Source organism: Vidua macroura, chromosome 1 (genome assembly GCF_024509145.1).
Source record: "Vidua macroura isolate BioBank_ID:100142 chromosome 1, ASM2450914v1, whole genome shotgun sequence".
NCBI classification, from domain to species: Eukaryota; Metazoa; Chordata; class Aves; order Passeriformes; family Viduidae; genus Vidua; species Vidua macroura.
In genome coordinates this window covers 80,303,185-80,316,676 of record NC_071571.1, presented here as the reverse complement: position 1 = coordinate 80,316,676, position 13,492 = coordinate 80,303,185, and the positions used below count along the sequence as shown (strand labels likewise).

The following is a 13,492-nucleotide window of genomic DNA, read 5'->3' as shown; positions in this document are numbered from 1 at the left end:
GTTGGAGTTTCCAGTGATTATGAGCTAATGACTGTGATTTTGAAACTGAACTTCCAAGACTGTGAAAAACTGCCTTACATGCTTGTACTATAGTTTTCATGCCTGATGAAGAGCAAGGTTCAGTGTCTGAGCTTGAAAGGAAGACAAGGTGAGATTTGTGAATAAACTGACTCCTAGTTAAAGGAAATTATATTGAGTAACTATTGGGAATAAATTTGTGCAGCAACAGTCCATGAAGATGTTCAAATATCAGATTAATGCACAAGATAAACAGACCGAACCCAGGCAGCTGTGAAAGCGAAAACATTGCTCTTTTCTTTGACTACAGTTTAAACCAGGTGGATTAGGTAGGTAATGTAGCAGGCCAAGAACAGCCTGTTTTCTTTATGAATTTTAAACTTGATTCTCTTTTTTCCCCCCCTACTCTGTCTGCTTCTGATTGACGCTTGCAGAGTGAAAGTAGCAGCAGTAGCAATATCTCCACCATGCTGGTGACACACGATTACACGGCAGTGAAGGAGGATGAGATAAATGTCTACCAAGGAGAGGTCGTGCAGATTCTAGCCAGCAACCAACAGAACATGTTTTTGGTGTTCAGAGCCGCCACCGATCAGTGCCCCGCAGCCGAGGGCTGGATTCCCGGCTATGTCTTGGGGCATACCAGTGCAATCATCATTGACAACCCTGATGGAACCATCAAGTGAGTGCCTGGGTGGGCATGGAAGGGGAGGAAGGAAGAAAACTTCTAATTTAGAGAAGGCTTTGAACCTTTAAGGCCAAAAGTTGATGTGATTGTGAAGAAGTAAATGAACAACAAGCAGAATGAGTACTGGAGAGGTCCCTTAGCAACCGTCAAAATACAAGCTAGTAAAAAAGATCCCAGAAGCACATATTCTTTATTAAAAAGCTGCAATAGCCTAATCTTCTCGGAAAAGAATGCCTTATCTAAGACCAGAAATAATTTGTTTCAACTTGTTTATTTAATAGAATGAGTTGCCAGTCTAGACACTTTGTCTAGGAAAACAGGGAATGTTTGTTCAAATAAAACAAGATTTCAGAGTGCCTGGATACCTGCTTTAGTCCACAAACATATTGAAAATGACTGTATACTAGGAATGACTCTCTCATATTTGCCATGGAAGAAATTGTATTCAAGTTCAAAGTTTGAATTTTGTGTAAAGCTTTTGTAAGGCTTCAGTTGGTATGGGCTTCATACTGGTTGTTGCTCAGTTTGATTGACAGTTTGCATTTTCATATAGAGAGTTTATCATTCGAGCAATGATTTCAAGGAATACCGAACTTCAGACTACGTTACTAGCTTGTTCACAGTTTTAGCCAAGGGTGGCATCATCCCTTATGGAATACTTAATGTATTTCATTTTACTATATTAGAGTACATAGAAATAACATTTTGACATACTTTTCCAATGCCACATGAAACTAGATAGTATAGGACATAACAGGGAGTTGAAAAGAATTGATCAGAGTTTCGTGTTCTGTGTTCAGGAAGTCAACGTCTTGGCACACAGCACTCCGTTTAAGGAAGAAATCTGAGAAAAAAGATAAAGACGGCAAAAGGGAAGGCAAGCTAGAAAATGGTTATCGCAAATCCCGAGAAGGACTTGCCAACAAGGTTTCTGTAAAAGTAAGTGTTCAAAGATGTCGTTTCCAAAAGAAGTTGGTTGGGATTTCTTTAAAAGTAGCTTCTGTCAGGACTTCACAGGAAGGAATCAAAGGCAGTAGTGGCTTTAGTGGACAGTTGCTGCCAAATCTGAAAACAGGAAGTTAGAACCTTCAAACATGAAAGCATCATACAAAAAAAAAAAAAAAAAAAAAAAAAAGATACCGCAAAGAGAATAGAGTGCAGAAATTGAGAAATTGTGGTATTCAGATGTTTCTTGGATTTTGTGGGTACAGCTAACTTTGATCCATCGCTGTGCTTGGTTTTCTACCATTCTTTTAAGTTATTATAAGATTATTAGGACATTAATTCTTTAATTTCTCCTTTCCAGCTTCTCAACCCCAATTACATTTATGATGGTAAGTTGCTTTAATTTTTTAAAGTTTCAGTCAATAAATTTGATTAAAACATTATTTGGTTGATATGAATTATGTCAGGAACTGAGTGCTTTCTACAAAAATATAGATGGGCTCTTTTTAGATAAGGTAGAATGAAATACATCATATTTCTTTTTTAAGATGCAAGAAACACTTTTTTGTTCACAAGTCCAAAACAACATAAAACACAAGGACCGTATGATGTGTTCTGTATGGAAGTGGCGCTTTGCTGAATTTGCAAAGACCAGGAGTTGGAAATGCTTTATTTTCAATCTTGCACTCTAAGGAGCATTCAGGACCTCTCCAGTGCAGAGGCACATCAGACAAAGATGGTGGCCCATTGAGGTCAGAGCCAAACTGGGGTTTTAGCTTAACAGACAGAAACAAACTTTCTGAGTTTCACCTGCACAAAAGGGAATGCACTACGGTGCTTCAGTGGATGAAGTGTTTTGTGTTCTCTTTTGCAAACTTGGCTGGATATAAAGATAACCTAGCTGAGCACATTCTTAAATACTTTTTAGTGTAGACTTTCCTCACTTACCATAAACTGGGTGTTTGGTTCACCATGGTAGGCTTCAGAGTTATCTGTGGCACAGCAGTAGTGTTGTATCCAAGTTCACATAGAGAAAAATTAACTGGCTCTGTAGAGCCCCAGCAAAGGGCCTAACCGTGGATGTGCTCCAAGGGCAGGGGATATATACACCTTGGGAATCTAAAGTACTACTTCATCTAATAGAAAACAGTGCAAGGAGTAGAAATTAAATGTATTTGCTTCAGTTTACCTAATGCCATTAATTCTCTTTTTCCAGTTCCCCCAGAGTTTATAATTCCATTGAGTGAGGTAACATGTGAGACAGGAGAGACCATCGTTCTTAGGTGTAAAGTCTGTGGTCGCCCCAAGGCTTCAGTTACTTGGAAAGGTCCTGATCATAATACACTGAGCAATGACGGTCATCACAGCATTTCCTACAGGTAATTTGTGCCACGTTCAACAGGAACTGCTGAACCTGTTACATTTTTAATTTGCACCCCTGGTGCGGGACACTGTTTGGCTTTGAGGCATGAGGATAAGGTTGCTCTCAGACAGAAATATATAATCACTGAGATTTTCCAGAAGTGTTGTGCAGTTTCTGCATATGGCTAGGGTAACAAAATGTTATAATCAGTTGACTTTTAAAAACAAAATGAAATTAATCTGCTCTTTCTCATTAGCTATTGCAGAAGCCATTTTAGTCTGTAACACTGACCTGGTCCTTGAAACAGACCAGCATGTTGCCAGTGTCTGTTGCCAGACAGACCCAGCCAGTCCCTTTTTCCATTAGTGACTTTCAGATCACACTACTGTGTTTTGCAAATAAGCCTCTGCTTCCTGTTGATGTGACAACATCACTCTTCAGTGTTGAAGCGTGGATATTAACTTTTTTCTCTGTTTTAGCTTTGCTATGATAGACCATAACAGAATAACTGGTAACTCAAACACCAGGGGAAATTTTTCAGGAGAACTTGTTGTTTTGGAATAGGAGGCTGCAGGTTAAAAAAGAATTTTGTTTTCTGAAAAAGCACCTTTTACAATACAGAAAATGAAGTTTACTGAGTAACTTCAGTGTGAAGAAATGTCTTATTTATGAATTATACTCTTAATTCAGAATGAAGGGCTATTTTCTGAAAACTTGATGGCATATTATACTGTTCTTTACTTCCTGGTGCTCCTGCTTTTTCTTTTCATTGGCTTTTTGTTTCTTTTTAATGAGAAGACAAAGGCAGTGTTTCAGCTTTACTACTGCATCCAGGGCTGTTGTGCAGTGTGTAAGAGTTAAATTTCCTAGGTTTAATTCACTGTTACTCATTACAGAATTATATCCAGTGAATAATCTTAGCTGTGGCTGACATATTTTTAGAAATAATCCTGAAATGTTCTTTGAGTTGGGGAAGGGTGTAATCCTCCTGTGTTCCTAAAATTTACCTTCTTTTTTCCCCCAAAATTGTGTGGTGAAGACAATTGCAAATAGGTATTAGGTCAGTCAGTAAAATAACTTGTAGCAACTGAGATGAATCCAAACGAAAGTCTGATAAAAGATCTTGAAAATATGCATTATATTGTGAAAAACACAATGTTAGCATTGGTTTGAGCCTAGAGGTGAAAAGTGTAGGGAGGACTTAGCAAGTATTCACATTTATAAGAGACTTGCAAATTAATATGTTGTTCATGTCCATGGCAGATAGTAAAAAGACTAGAAATTTATTGCACAGAGGAAAATTTAAGCAGATTTTTAAAGACAAAGCATCAAACAAAAAGAGTGGTTGAACAATGAGAAAGATTAAGGAAGAGGTTGCAGAGTCTTTCTGCTCTGGTATTACCTAGCTTAATACTGTCGCTGCCCTGGAGTAGAGAGTAAAACTTAAGTGCTTTCTAGTTTTCTTCCATCCTCATTCTCCCAGATTCTGAGGTCTGCAGAGTTGTGAAATGTGCCTTTTGTGTTGAAGGGCAAGCTCTCTCTTACAAGGGGTGAATGCTCTGAAAGCACAAATCACTGATCAGCTGACACCTCCTGGGAGTCACGGATGGAAAGAACAAGGATGGACATTTGATATGGCTTCCGAAAACTTGAAGTAGGTAAAGGAAGCAGGAAGAAACAGGGGAAGCACTTGATTTTTCCAACAGTAGAGCCTGAGACATGGTGAGACAGAGTGTCAGTCAGGATGTTTTTCTAGTGATTTGTAGGACTCTCCAAGATACTGGATGAACACAAAGTGCTCAGGTTCTGGTGGACGCTTCTGATATGGCAGGGCATATGTTCATCCAGAGAGAGATAAGAACTGAAGAATCAGAAGTATAAAGAGTATCAACCTAACTTTGTCTAATTTTCACAGCTTAAGGTCTGTGAGGTTACTGTAAATTTAACAGCTGCCGTTGTGTTTCGCAGTGACCTGGGAGAGGCGTCGCTGAAAATCGTTGGCGTCACTGCGGAAGACGATGGTATCTACACGTGCATAGCTGCAAACGACATGGGTTCGGTTTCATCCTCCGCCAGTCTACGAGTTTTAGGTAGGCCTGTCTCTGCCATCTTCTAAAGCCTAGGTACAGTTGAAGTGCCTGGTACCCATAGAACAGTAAAAAGAAAAGCTCAGTCCTGGGCACCCCTTTGTTAAAGGAGTATTGATAGCAAGCCTTTTAACCTGTAATATAGTGCCTGTTTCAGCAGGAATAGATGCAGTTTTAGGATGTAACGAATTAGAGGTTCATGCACACATTCCACATGCATTCATGCATTCACTTTGCCAGTACTAGTTCAAACACACTGATAAAATTATATTTTATCATCAGCATTCTTAGTTTAGTCTCAATGAATGTTACAATGCTAACAAAATTTCTTAAATGTACATATAAGAAAAGAGCAGCATTACTTTGTCATTTTTCTTCTTTGCTTGAAGTGTAAAGACACAATTTTTAGGAGAACGTTTAACTAGTTCTTGTCTTTGCGTCATTGATCTACAATTGAACTATTTCAGTACCTGAAGCAAGGAAACCTGAATGTTTGTGAGGAAAGGAAGCATGCAAAGATTAAAAAATGCCTGTGTTCTGGGGGCAGATAGCAGAGGGCAAAAAAGATTTTTACTTGATGTGTTTGATGACATAATGATAAGTTTTGGGGTGTGTTCGTACATTCACTTATTCTTCTCCTAAGTGTTCATAATTCTCCATTTTTAGAAATAGGGAAAATATAGACAGCAGGATCACAAATTTTCTTACAAGGCAGCTCATAACAATTGATGCCATCTGGGTCCTTTAGTCTATTGTGAGGCCCATATATTTTTCCACTGGTGAGAATTAATTAATAGATTTTAGCACAGTGGCTCTGTCTCAAATTGATTCATAAAAAACCCCAAGACATGAAGTGTCTCAACTGATATGGGGACTTGTCCCAAACCTCTTCAAAATATAATCTTTCTTCCATTTTTTTCAAAGAGCTTTACTGCTTTCCTGGAATTTTAAACCAGACTGTGAAACATGTGTCCCTTCCAAATCACATCTGAAATTTTTGGCTGTTTATATTCAGTGGTGCCACTTTGAGCTCCACCTGTTGCTAGCCACAGTAAGTGCCTTACTGACAACACATTGAGGTGGTGATTATTTCAGGCACTTCCTGCTCACTGACCCAAGACAGACAGTAGCTAAGCCCTTGGATGAGTGTGGTACAATATATAAAAGAGGGTGAAAGGGAAATTTTGGTCTTTATACTAGTGTTTCCTGAAAAATAAGAGTTGCTCTCTAAGGTAGCTGCTACACTGCCTGGCCACTTTTTTTTCCAGTGGCAGCTGTATTATGGATTATGAGGTATGATGTAAGATGTCTTTTCTTTTTACTGTTACCCTCAGCTTGCTAAGGTTACTCATTCCTGTATAGACAGTTCCCACTGTAACCTGAATTCTTTCCACTATAGAATTGGTTCTACTGCATTGGCTGAGCTGCTTTTCTGTATAATCCAGTTTGTCCTGCTGCCACACTGTGTGTCATACAGGGATTAATAAGATGGGGTGATTCCCCTCGGAGCCAAAGGATCTGAGTGTATTAAATCTTGGATATACTGTCCTTCTCTTTTTTGTTTGTTTGTTTAGGTCCAGGAAGTGATGGGATCATGGTAATCTGGAAAGACAACTTTGATTCCCACTATAGTGAAGTGGCTGAGCTTGGCAGGTGCGTTCTGTATGCTGATCTCCAAAGCTGTCTGTGTCAAAATACTGACTTCTCTTTCAAAAATTAAATTCTCCTTGATAAATACTTAATGTATGAGCCTAAAAGGCCAGAATTTTGTTGGATTTAATAGAAGTCAGGCAGTGAAACTTTTACCAGCGCTAGATGGCACTGCAGAAACAGAATGCAATTAGGCTGAAGTGGTATTGTGGATGAAGAGATTTCTTTTTTTTTAAGCATCCCTTACAGTGACTGATGCTGCTTCTGTAGTGAAGTTCTCCTCAACCTTCTTATTTAGGGAATGAAAACTACAGACAGAAGTCTAAAAATGGGCAAAATAACTCCTGTAGAATATATATTTGGCCAACTTAATGATGACCTTTGAAAGCTGGTTGTTACTCTGACAGGCTATCTGCAAGTGTGATATAACAGATCTCTGTCAAGTTTCTACAGACACAGTTTGCAGTACATGCATGCACTGAAAATTCTCATGCCCAGAACCTTCTCTGTAAGGATAACTTATTAGAGATTAAAATTAGGTCTCTTAGGAGTATATTAGGTCTATTAGGAGTATATCTTTCAAGTAAACTTATGTCCTTATTGCATCTCTTGGTTAAATCTTTGCTTTCATTGTTGTGTTCCAGGGGCAGATTTTCTGTCGTTAAGAAGTGTGACCAGAAGGGAACCAAGCGAGCAGTAGCCACTAAGTTTGTGAATAAGAAGTTGATGAAGCGAGACCAGGTTACCCATGAACTTGGAGTCATGCAGAATCTCCAGCATCCCCAGCTCATTGGCCTTCTCGATACCTTTGAGACCTCCACCAACTACATACTAGTGTTAGAAATGTGTGTGGACTCTAAATTATCTGCAAAATGCAAATTTACAGCTGACTTTCTGGGGCATTTATGGTGGTTAATGAATAAGGAGCTCTAAAATTTTGTAGCTGTTTGAAAGTACCTAAGTAAAATACTGCAGTTGTCTAATACTGTTACTAAAATGTTGAGTTTAATATTCAGAAGGGAACAAATAGAGATATTAAATTGACATGTGAATGATTATCTTAGTCTGAAGGTTCAGCAGTATTTTTGTATAAAATGGCCACAAAAGTTAATTAGGAATGTTGTGATCTGGTGGCTTGATGTGAAATCTCTTCTTCATACCCCAGTTGTCTGTGTTGTAAGTTCTGCAGGCTACAGTTACTGCTGTAGTCTGTAGCCTCTTTAAGCTTTTTTTCAGTTCTGATGCATGAATTAATCCAAAGTACAACCCTTGTAATTTTAACAGGGCTGACCAGGGTCGCCTTCTGGACTATGTCGTGCGATGGGGAAACCTCACAGAAGGGAAGATAAGACTCTACCTGGGAGAGATTCTGGAAGCTGTGCAGTATCTTCATAACTGCAGAATAGCACATTTGGACCTAAAGGTGAGGTGTTAATGGGATTCTGGGCAGTGTACATCATTCTGGGCATAAAAATCTCCCTCTTCTAGAAAACTTGCAGCTGGGAACATAGAACTGTGAAATGCTTTGAGAGTCATAAAGGATATGTCTTGGGGCTCCATTCCCAAATGCTTTAGATCACTCATAGCCAGCAAAGCAGAAACTTTCAATTCCTTATGCTTTCTCGTTATAGCTTGCTTGCCCTGTGTGACCCTTTGTGCTGGAAATAATTGCTAACAGGAAGTTTTGCTTTTTTATTTATTTATTTATTTATTTATTTACTTTCTGATAAACTTGCAGGAGAAATCCATTCCTTTCTCAAGAATCATAGAGTTTATTGTGAGAGACTGCTTTCCCTCTTTTGCTGCAAAAATGTTTCTCATCTTTGCACTTTGAGGGCCGTGATACCTAAATGAATGGTGCCTCTTTGAGCCTTTGTTCTTCCTTTTGTGTTTTACTTGAGCCACAAGAGTTTGATGCATTCTACTGAAAAAAAGCAACTATGTGAGGTCTTAATGTAAATATTAATTAAAAATTGACTCTTTACACTTTTTTTTTCATCTGTATATGAATAATAATTTTAGCATTGACAAGTCATCTTTGTAGGCAGGGTCTCCTTAGCCAGATAGGGTCATGGTGAGAAAAAGCAAAAAGCCTGAGTCTCTTCCCTCCATGTACTTCTGTTTTCCAAGCAGAACCAGTTTTGGGTCTTCATAGCATTAAATTTTTTCTAGTGTGCTATAGACAGTTCACCAGTAATTTTTCTGGTCTCACATACAGATGAACTAATTAAAAACTAGTTGTAGGTAAATTGCTCTTATTTTGCAGAGATTACAGCTACAGCAGCAGTAGCTTTGGAAATAAAACTGTAGAAATAATTCCACTTTCAGTTCACCAATAATGGGGCAGTTCTCTTGAAGTCATGTGCATCCAACAGGATCTTCTGCTGCCATAGTCTCCTAAGAGGGCTTGTCTTCCATCTGTACAGCTGCATTACATGAAAGAGTTGCCAATTAAAGCTGGATTCTGTTGAAAGCATCATGCAAATATCTACAAAGTCTTCCAGTCTTTAAGTGCAAGAGTTTTGTTGTGTCTGTTGTAAAACAAATGGAGCAGTTGCTTTATTCAACCTCTTTTCGTAATTGCTGTTCCTTAAGCTTAAGTTTTGAAATACAGTTCCTGTAACACTTTGCAAAGCTGCTGTCATGAACAACTGAAGTATTAACTGGCAGAACTATATTTCCTGCAAAAAATATAGTGCCAGCAGCTGCAGCAGTTAAAGCACATTCATTGCATGTTGCAATAGGCAAGAACCCCCCTGCTGGTTGGTCTGGGGAAGCCTTGTTAAGACTGCCTCGGAGCTTGGCAGAGCTGGCCTTCTGCAGTGATCATTATAGAGTGCAGCTATTTATGTTCGAGGGCTGACCACATTGGCTGGGAAACAGTTAAGTTGGAGCATTAAATGTATGTTAGATTGACTTGAAAAAAGGCATTTTAATTTTTGCTTTTATGTTTTCTAGCCTGAAAATATTTTGGTGGACCAGAGTTCCACTAAGCCAACAATAAAACTGGCTGACTTTGGAGATGCAGTCCAGCTCAATACCACGTATTATATCCACCAGTTACTTGGAAACCCAGAGTTTGCAGCTCCTGAAATTATTCTTGGAAATCCTGTTTCACTCACTTCAGATGTTTGGAGCATTGGAGTGCTCACTTATGTCCTTCTTAGTGGCGTCTCTCCTTTCCTGGATGAAAGTGTAGAGGAAACTTGCCTGAATATTTGCCGCTTAGACTTTAGTTTCCCAGATGACTACTTCAAAGGAGTTAGCCAGAAGGCCAAAGATTTTGTATGCTTCCTACTTCAGGATGACCCAGCTAAGCGTCCCTCGGCTGCACTGGCCCTCCAGGAGCAATGGCTGCAGCTGGGGGATAGCAAAAGTGCTGACAGCATTGATATATCCAGACTGACTTCGTTCATTGAGCGGCGAAAACACCAGAATGATGTTCGACCCATCCGTAGCATTAAAAACTTCTTACAGAGCAGGCTCTTGCCAAGAGTTTGACCTTGCTTGAAGTTCTCTCTCATTCTCTTTCACCTGCCAATCAATCAGACTGGAGATGGACTCCTCCTGCCAATCAATCAGACTGGAGATAGACTCCTCCTGCCAATCAGCTGTTGACTTGAATTTTGAGGAAAGCAAACCCCAAGCCAACAAGCTGCTAGTGAATGTTCGTGTGCAAATGCATTCCACAGGGACCCGCGCAGGGTGGCGCGGGAGACTGGAGATGCAGACTTCACGGGGGTGGAGGACAATAGCACTGTACTCTGCAAAAAGCAGTCACAAGCGATACAACAACAGTATTTTATTCAGGTTTCTGCAAAAAAAATAGTTTTTTTAATAAACAAGAGTTGAATTTTGCAAGTGAACTTAGCTACCGTTTTCAAGATTTATTCAAGGAAGAAATGCCTATGTTTAAAGCACTGGTGTTAAACAAAAATCAGATCATGCCTGGAGAAGACTCACCAAAATGGCTGCCCATTGGTACGGCCTCCATTTATAACATCTGGTTTTCACTTGGTCCTAGAGCTTTCCAGTTGCCTCGCCTGTATGTATCTCACGTAGCAGTGCACTGAGATCAGACTCTGCTTTTAAGTGCATCCAACCTCAAAAGATTTTGCATACAAATAGAATGAATTGTTTTGCTCTGATAAAATGTAGGCCTTACTTGTATATAGACTGTTACCTGCCTTCGGTCTGTAATTTTTTTCCCTCTCCTCTTATCCTTTTTTTCCCCCTCCTTCCTAAATGGTGGTATACCACTGTGCGGGTCTTCAGTTTGGGTCAGTAGTCACTGTCCCCCTAGAAAAGAACTTTGGGTTGGTGCCCAGCTTGCTGACCCAATTGTCAAGCAGTATACAGCAGGATGAAATACTGTAAATGCACTCATTTGGGATTTTGTTTTCTTTCATATCATGTGCAATGTTGTGGCTTTAACATTTTATGCAACTATTTATGAGGACCTCTGTTGTAACTGTAATAAATATATAGAAAAAGCACATACTTAGTACGGCGAGCTTTATGGTTTTGTTTGTGTGATTGGGGTTTCTGGGTGGGCATGGGCGGGTGTGTTGTACCACACTGTCATTAATAGTTTAAGATGAGGATTAGCATAGAATTTAGTCAAGACTAGTCAGTTTTAAGAATTGTTAAAAAGAAAAAAAATGAAGAGAGAGATTAGTATCCCAAATGTCAAACTGGTTAAGAAGTAGAGTGACACTTTTTAAAATATTATTACTATCATTATATTTAAAATGCCAAAGTCTGACTTTCCCCAAATCAGTCTCAACATTTAACTACTTTTTAAAATTTTCAAATCTGTTTTTTTACTTCTTTCTGTGAAATGAACAAATTAATCTTGTGGTCTTTGGTGAAGAATACATTTGGCAAGTAGCAGTCAGATGAGGAGAATTGGACATGTAATGTAATTGTCTTAGTAACTGTTTTTAAGGTTGAAGTAATATTAGCGTGAGATATTTAAAAAGACAGAGATGGTTTTCTGTGCATCACTGAGTTCATGTGGGTGTGTTGTCATCTATGTTTGTGTGAAATGCCATGTTTAAGGAAACCAAGCCGACATCCCACAAGAGTTAGATATATGGGTGTTAAGCCATAACCTAGCTTGGGTTAGTTTTGAGCTTTGTGGCTTCCACTGTATCCTATTTATTCTTTTTTTGTTTGTTTTTTGGGGGGGGGGTTGGGTTTTTTGGGTTTTTTTGTAAAGTTGTACAGAAACTTTTAAAAAAAAAAACAACTGACTTCGAAACTGGATGTGTATTCATACCAACCTCATATCATTATGTTTGTGTATTATTTTCCTTTATTGTTTTAGTTAAATTTTTTGCTTTATTTTGCATGTATATTTCTTTGTACAGTGATGTTACATGTTTACACAGTATGACATGATGTAAATATTTTATTTTGCCATCAGTTATTTTGAAAAAAAATTAAACATATTTGACATAATTGTCTGATCTCTTGCTTTAAGAAGTTTGACAGTTTAGGTTTGGCTACATTTTAATTTGGCTCTGTATTTTTAAAAAAAGTATGTTACTTTATTGCCATAAAATTCATTTTAAATTGCAACAATGTATCTTTCCTTCATGCCTTACAAAATAATATTTGCCTTTGCTTTAAGTGTTGAGTGCTTTGTAGTGTCATTCATGCTTTTATACAAAATATGCGTAACTCCCTAACTGTGGAAATGTATTCTAGTCTTTATTAGCTAGTAAATTTTGACCAGTAGAGTTTTCTACCAGATGTTCCCAGGAGTGTATACAGGAGTGTATTTCAGTTTAGTATTAAGCTGGGGAACAGATTTCCCACAACTTCTAGGCATTCCAGATTCATTATGAAGAAAAGTTACTTTGGGATTTGCAACTAAACTCATAAAGCAAAAAAAGTTTCTTATTGTGTATATCTTCCTCCCTTTTCTGCTATCAGTAACCGTTTACAATTCAAAATTAAATGAAAGGTCAGGGAAGAATACAGAGTGTTTATGTTTGTTGCTGCATTGTATAGAGAATTATTTATTTTCCTGCTCTTTTCCACTATTCCCTGTCAGGTGTTAAAACAGTCCCTTTGTTACTTACTGGGAGAAACAACTGAGAGAGATGTTTTATGTATAGAAAGGACCTGTTCACAAGGATGAGCCACTGGAAGCTTTTTCCATTACAGGGAAGTAGATGGCTTTGTGGAATGGTTCTTGCCTGAAGATGTAGTATGTTAGGGATGTTACCCAAGTGCTTTACAGACAAAAAATGCACTGGTAGGTGTTTCAAGTAGCAGAGATGGATTCTTTGGCTCACATGTAAACAAGAGTGTGCTCTTTCTGGTCTTCTCCATGAGCTCCTTACTTGGGACAGCCAACATATTTCAACAGAGTGGTGTTTTGCACAAAAACCTGAAGTTTGGTGCAAGAGCTTCCAGCTGCACAAAGCTTGAATGATGATCTTGAGCTTCAGATCTTCTACTTGCAAATCCATTGAAATGCTTTGAAGAGATAATAGAAGGTCCTCTTGTTTTGCCAGATTGTACAGTTGAGGCTGCAAATGCCGCTTGGACTTGGTTTGGTGCAGTTGTTGTTGACTGTCCTGCACACCACAAAGCAGCACTGCAGACTGATAGAGAGTGGAGACCAAAAACATGGGTCAGAGCAGCTGGTGTGAGGCCCTGATGTGGGAATGTTGTAGAGTATAGGAAATGGCAGTCAGTGTCAAAGCAGGGGAAGTAGCCAGGGAGATT

At 38.8% G+C, this 13,492-nt stretch overlaps 1 protein-coding gene across 1 annotated transcript in view; it reads left to right on the top strand.

The window, feature by feature from the left end:
- Nucleotides 1-12,214, top strand: part of TRIO (trio Rho guanine nucleotide exchange factor) — a 245,629-nt gene extending 233,415 nt beyond the window's left edge. The window contains exons 49-57 of the mRNA XM_053999279.1: nucleotides 453-700; nucleotides 1,507-1,645; nucleotides 2,013-2,040; nucleotides 2,868-3,030; nucleotides 4,983-5,104; nucleotides 6,676-6,754; nucleotides 7,396-7,596; nucleotides 8,036-8,174; nucleotides 9,710-12,214. Of these exons, the coding sequence (XP_053855254.1) occupies nucleotides 453-700; nucleotides 1,507-1,645; nucleotides 2,013-2,040; nucleotides 2,868-3,030; nucleotides 4,983-5,104; nucleotides 6,676-6,754; nucleotides 7,396-7,596; nucleotides 8,036-8,174; nucleotides 9,710-10,252 (1,662 nt within the window). The 3' untranslated portion in view covers nucleotides 10,253-12,214. The remainder of the gene's footprint in view (nucleotides 1-452; nucleotides 701-1,506; nucleotides 1,646-2,012; nucleotides 2,041-2,867; nucleotides 3,031-4,982; nucleotides 5,105-6,675; nucleotides 6,755-7,395; nucleotides 7,597-8,035; nucleotides 8,175-9,709) is intronic.
- The last annotated feature ends 1,278 nt before the right edge of the window (nucleotides 12,215-13,492 follow it).